The following is a 6,245-nucleotide window of genomic DNA, read 5'->3' as shown; positions in this document are numbered from 1 at the left end:
TTGGCTCATGGACAGAATTTCAGCACAGGCCAAAGACAAATTTTATGCTTGGCTCGTGCAATTTTGAGAAAGAATCGAATCATAATTCTTGACGAAGCAACAGCAAATGTTGATCTTAGAACGGATGAAATGATTCAAAAGACGATCCGTGAGAAATTTTCTGACTCCACAGTTATAACCGTGGCCCACCGTCTTAATACTGTTATTGATTCAGATCGAGTGTTAGTTATGGATGATGGTGTCGCAGTTGAATTCGATGCGCCGTACTCATTGATGCAAAATAAAGACGGAGTATTCCGAAATATGGTCGAAGCATTGGGTCAACAAGAATACGATCGGTTACATTTAAGAGCGAAAGAGAAATATAATACGACCAGGAAATTAGACAAATAAAACTTGTTTACAATGCCAACAACAGCGCAATCGCTGGGAATGTTTATTGATTGATTTGAAGAAAACTTTAACGTTTGTTTGTAAAATGATTCCATCAAAGAAAATACAAAATGTTGCTGAAAATAATAAAAATTATCTAAATAATCTTTTTCAATAATTCTAGTTTGAGTTTTTAATAAGCGTCTGAGAAATTATGTTCATTATCGCTGTTAAATTTAAAGCACCTAATACATTGAATACATCGGAACATCACATTATAAAAAATTATCACAAAGAAAGAAAATATATTCGAATTTTTGCGTGAAATGATCATACGTGCTATCTCCCAAATGAGACGGCTAAAATGTCTTAATCTAATTATGAAAGATTAAAAAAAATCCCACATGTACGGAACAAAAAAGATAAGACACACGCAGTATAGATAATGGAATAAGAAGTTTTCTATTTGGGAGTTAACTAAGTTATACGCACACGATTTGTAACTTCTGTATTATCATGAACGTCAACATGAAATATATAATATATTGTTTGTAATTTTTGGACAACACATTATGTTGGTTTATAAAACCTGCTTCAAGTACACAAGTGATTGACAATTGATTTGTGATTTTCAAAACGTACGTTTTTGAATTTTTGAAACAGAAGTGGATGAGAGTTTGTATTGAATTATAACTATTCTGCGTGAATATCAAAAAGTGACATTATTACAGATCAATTTTAATGTTCTCGGCAACACTCATAAGAAAAAAATTTCCATTCCACGCGCACTGATTGAACTAAAAACATATTTTAGTGAGAAAAAGACACGTTTTTTCGCTTTTAAAATTTTCGGTTGTGAATTTTACAATATGTTGATCAATCCAGTTCATTGATGGTCACATTTTCTTTTTTTATCAGTCACGCGCAATTCACGAGAAAAACAATGTGAAAAGATAAAGTCATTTGAGAAACATGTTTTTCTTTTTCAAGCATAATAATTCTTTAAGCACGCTCTGCTCGCACTCCATTTAAAGCAATGTATTGGGTTTCGAACACGCAGATGTGCTGCCACCTGGTATCTCAAAGTTAAGCTGCTATAAAGCACATGCTTCTTGCAAATGAAGAAGAAGAGGAAAGCAATGTCTTTACATAGGGTTGAACTTATAAATGTCAGAGAGCAGCACAACTGCAGTATTCAAAGTGCGACTGCCCTTCGTCTTTAAGTGTGTTATCACTTACCAAAATTACAATTGTTTGCCTAAAAAGGAATTTAGTTTGTAAACATAGATCGTCGGCTGGTAACAGCACAAAAGTTGTTATCATTTTTTTTAAATATTGAACTATACACACACAGCACCCAGATTTGGAGCTTTTTTAATTGGCGGATGGGCTCTCTTAAATTTTATTTTGACCATGCCCATATATATTGAACAAAACTAACAAATTGTCATTTCTTTAACAAATTTAAGGATTTTGTGAAAAAATGGAATCTGCATATAGAACTCTTTCAAAAAACCCACGCCAATCAGCAAGTTGGATATCAATATTGACTTTCGGATGGACAATTCCAATGTTCAAAAGAAGTTATAACAAAGTGCTAAATGCAAATGATGTATTTGCACCGGTTGACGAGGATCACTCCGATAGACTGGGAGATCGATTGGAAAAGTATGATCGTTTTTTCAAAAAAAAAAATCAGATTTCTATTGAACCGTATTCTATTTTCAACTTTAAACAATTGCTTCAGGAATTGGGAGATGGAGAAAAAGAAAGAAAAACCATCCCTAACACGAGCATTAGTCAAAACATTTTGGCGCCAGCTTATTATTTTGGGGTTTATGAGCCTTTTTTCCAATTGCGTATGCCAACTTTCGTACGCATTTATATTGAAAGGACTTTTATCGTGCTTTCGGTTGGTATTAATATTTGTTGAGTTTTATCATTGACGTAACTATGATTTTTGTATTAATTTTATCGATATAACAGTGGAAACTCTGTCGAATCCAATGATGATGCTTTAAAATATGGAATTGGTTTTGTAATTCTGACAGTTTTTTGTGGCGCCAGCTATATGCATCTCTTTTTTTATGACAATGTTAGCGGTATGAAAGTGCGCGTGGCAATTTCTAGTCTTCTTTATCGTAAGGTACGTGTAATACATATCGATTATTTTCAATTGTATTAAATTCGCATCTAATTAATTGTAGACTCTTCGATTGGCACAAAAAGCTCTTACCAACACTTCACCTGGAAAGTTAGCCAATTTACTTTCAAATGATCTTCAACGATTTAATCGTTTATTAATACATCCGCTGTGGGTGGCTCCTGTAGCAACGATTATAGCCACGTATATTTTATGGACGGAAATTCGCTGGGCTGCCATCTTTGGAATTATTGTTATTTTCCTCTTGGTGCCCATACAAAGTAATTTACTATTTACCTATCAATTTCCATTTAAATTAAACAACTTCATCTGCAGGTTACAGTGGAAAGTTGTTGGCCAAATTTCGACTCGAAACTGCTTTGCGAACGGATGAACGTGTTCGATTCATGGACGAAATTGTGTCTGGTGTTCAAGTAATAAAAATGTTTGGATGGCAGAGGCCTTTCGAGGGTCTAATAGCAGCTGCGCGACGCAGTGAATTAAAATTGGTTATAAAAAGTCTTTGTGTTAATTCCTTAAATCTAACTGTGTTCTTTTTCGTTAATCGTCTCGCCCTATTTTGCACCGTGCTATCATTTATCTCTTTATATGGCAGTGAAAACATGACCATCGCCAAAATGTTTGTGACATCACATCTATTCCATGTTATTTCTCTTACAATGTGTCGATTTTTTTTTCAAAGCCTCTCTGAATGTAGCGAGGCATTTGTCACTATTAAACGTTTACAGCGATTTCTTGAAAATGAAGAAAAGTGTGAAGTGAAAAGTGGACCAGATCATATAAGTTCAGATGAATTAGAATCACAAGATCTGTCCATTTTAATGAAGAATGTTACGGTCGAATGGAGTGCTGCTGGAATTCAAACCAATTCTTCGAAAAAAGACAAAGACAATGTTGAGAAAAATGCAAGTGAAAGTGTACCGTTTAGACTTCAAGGGCTCAATTTAGAAATGGCAAAAGGGAAATTGGTTTTTATCGTTGGATCAGTTGGATCCGGTAAATCGACGCTCATGCAAGTTTTATTAAGGGAATTGCCTCTGATCAAAGGCTCAATGGGAATTAATGGTACGATATCATATGCGAGCCAAGTCAATTGGACTTTTACATCGACCATTCGGCAAAATATCACTTTTGGACAATCAATAGATCGTTCACGGTACGATGAAGTCATTAAATGTGCTGCTTTGGCCAAAGACTTTAAGCAATTCGGTAGCGGTGACATGACAATGGTGGGTGAAAATGGAGCTGGTCTTTCGGGTGGCCAAAAAGCGAGAATCAAGTAAGATCATAGAATCATGCACAACCGTTTTATTATAATTACCTTAATTTCAGTTTGGCTCGAGCAATGTATCGAAAGGCCGATATATATTTAATCGATGACCCACTGAGTTCTGTAGATACCCATGTGCAATCACACCTATTCAATGAATGTATTGGACCGAATGGATATTTGGCACGGAAAAATGCCACACGAATTTTGATCACACACCAATTGCATTTCATGAGCGAAGCAGACTGGATTGTTGTTATGAAAGATGTAATTAGTAATTATCATATAGTAGTATAGCATTGCAATATGGCTGTCCTTCTACTTTCAGGGAAAGATTGAAATACAGGGAGACTATGATTCAGTTTTGAAGAGTGGAGTCGATTTTACCAGCATGCTGACGCATCATAAAAACGATGAAGAAGAAGCAGATGATAGAAATGAAATTGAAAATATTCGCAAGAATTCGACATTGTCGAAAGGAAATTCAAATGAGGAAGTGAATAATGTGGAAGAAGACTCAAAGAATTTCGATGAACAAACTGCGTTGACCAAAGACTTGGAAGAATCATCAAAAGGCAAAATCAAAGGATCTCTTCTTTTGAATTACCTCAAGTCGTCAAACATTCCGTGTGCTATAGCAATTTTATTGACGCTATTTCTGATGTCACAAATTATTCTAAGCGTAGCCGATATTTGGGTATCGCATTGGTAATTACTGCTAAACTGAGTTTTGTTAGTGTGATTGGTCATGAGTGTTATTTTAAAATGAATTTTCAGGATTGGGATTGAAGAGGATCGAGCTTATGAAATAAAATCTACTTCAGCGAGAAATCTTACGTCTGTCGATGTTGTATCAGATTTATGGCCAACCGAAACATACGTTTTAATCTATACCGGAATAATGCTTTTATTGATAGATATATCTTCTTTAAGAGGAATTATATTTTCTATAGTTTGTACAAAAGCATCACAAAATTTACACGACAATATGTTTCACGGACTGATATCAACGAAATTGAAATTTTTCTATGAAAATGCAGTTGGACGCATCATGAATAATTTCACAAAAGATCTAGGCGCAATTGATGATGTTTTGCCAAAAACACTATTGGAAGAAGTACAAATGATTTTGATTATCAGTGGGTCAATAACAATTACCATATTCACAGATTTTCGGATTTCAATTGCTGTTATTTTAATGGGAGTAGTACTTGTTATGGTTTGTAATGCATATTTGAAATGTTCGAAGAATATCATGCAATTAGAAGGAAAAAGTGAGTAAATAATGCGATTGTCAAATGTGAATGCTTTGTATGTATATGCAAATTTTCAACTCATTGCAGCGAAATCTCCCGTATTCACGCACATTTCGGCAACATTAAACGGTCTATCGGTTGTCAGGGCATTTCAAGCTGAAGAAATTTTGCGAGATGAGTTCGATCGTCATCAAAATCTGAATACTGGCACATATTTCATGTTTTGGGGGACAGCAAATGCATTTGGTTTATCAGTAGATGTGATGATATATCTTTTATTTGGTGTTGTGGTTTACGTTGTCTTGGTATTAAAAGAAGGTTTGTCAGAAGTCCCGATAGACACCCGTGTGATCATTATTACATTATTATTATATTATTGAAATAAAATATTTGTTATAGGAGTGACTGGTGATCAGGTAGGTTTGGCATTAAATCAAGCATCTTTCTTAATTGGGACTTTACAATTTGCATTAAAATTAGGTAAGTATTTTCTCAGAATGTATATTCTGAGAATGAAGAATATACAACCTCTATCGATATCTAAACGATTGTATATTTTTAAATAGGCGCCAATGTTACAAATCAACTAACGTCCGTTGAGCGTATATTAGAATATAGTCAATTGGAGCCAGAGACACAGCCAGAAGTTCCGCAAAAAGTATCCTCAGACTGGCCATCAAAAGGAAAAATTGAATTCAAACAAGTTTCATATCGATATTCGGCTGACGATGAACCAGTTTTGCGTGGATTATCGTTCTCTGTGAATCCCAAAGAGAAAGTCAGTGTCGTCGGTAGAACTGGAGCTGGAAAGTCCTCGCTGATCAGTTCAATTTTCCGATTAGCAATCGTCGATGGCGACATACTTTTGGACGATGTCAACACCTCTTCGGTTGATTTGAATGTATTGCGATCGAGAATATCGATTATACCTCAGGATCCAACTCTTTTCTCGGGCACTTTGCGAAGGTAAATTGAGTATACCATATTGAAAATGCTTAGGCATTCAATTGAATTTATTCTCTTTTAGGAATTTGGATCCATTCGAAGAGTATTCAGATGCTGACATATGGAGTGCACTTGACAATGTTGAGCTGAAGGAATTCGTGTCGAAGAATAATGGATTGGAGATGGCCGTTTTGGCTCATGGACAGAATTTCAGCACAGGCCAAAGACAAATTTTATG

General features: G+C 35.1%; 1 protein-coding gene across 1 annotated transcript; it reads left to right on the top strand.

The window, feature by feature from the left end:
* Positions 1-885: 885 nt before the first annotated feature.
* On the top strand, positions 886-6,240 carry LOC116350542 (multidrug resistance-associated protein 4-like; the record flags this gene model as incomplete). Its single annotated transcript, XM_031782348.1, has 13 exons — positions 886-1,010; positions 1,842-2,040; positions 2,120-2,284; positions 2,359-2,518; positions 2,580-2,796; positions 2,852-3,815; positions 3,869-4,073; positions 4,135-4,514; positions 4,584-5,080; positions 5,150-5,380; positions 5,462-5,542; positions 5,629-6,028; positions 6,090-6,240. Coding segments are annotated over exons 2-13 (3,636 nt in total), but the record flags the coding sequence as incomplete, so codon positions are not given.
* Between the last annotated feature and the right edge of the window lie 5 nt (positions 6,241-6,245).

The sequence above is a fragment of the Contarinia nasturtii genome, unplaced genomic scaffold, assembly GCF_009176525.2.
Source record: "Contarinia nasturtii isolate CC-2019 unplaced genomic scaffold, AAFC_CNas_1.1 Cnas_scaffold_4302, whole genome shotgun sequence".
In the NCBI taxonomy this organism is placed as follows: domain Eukaryota; kingdom Metazoa; phylum Arthropoda; class Insecta; order Diptera; family Cecidomyiidae; genus Contarinia; species Contarinia nasturtii.
This window is presented reverse-complemented; position numbering and strand designations above follow the sequence as displayed.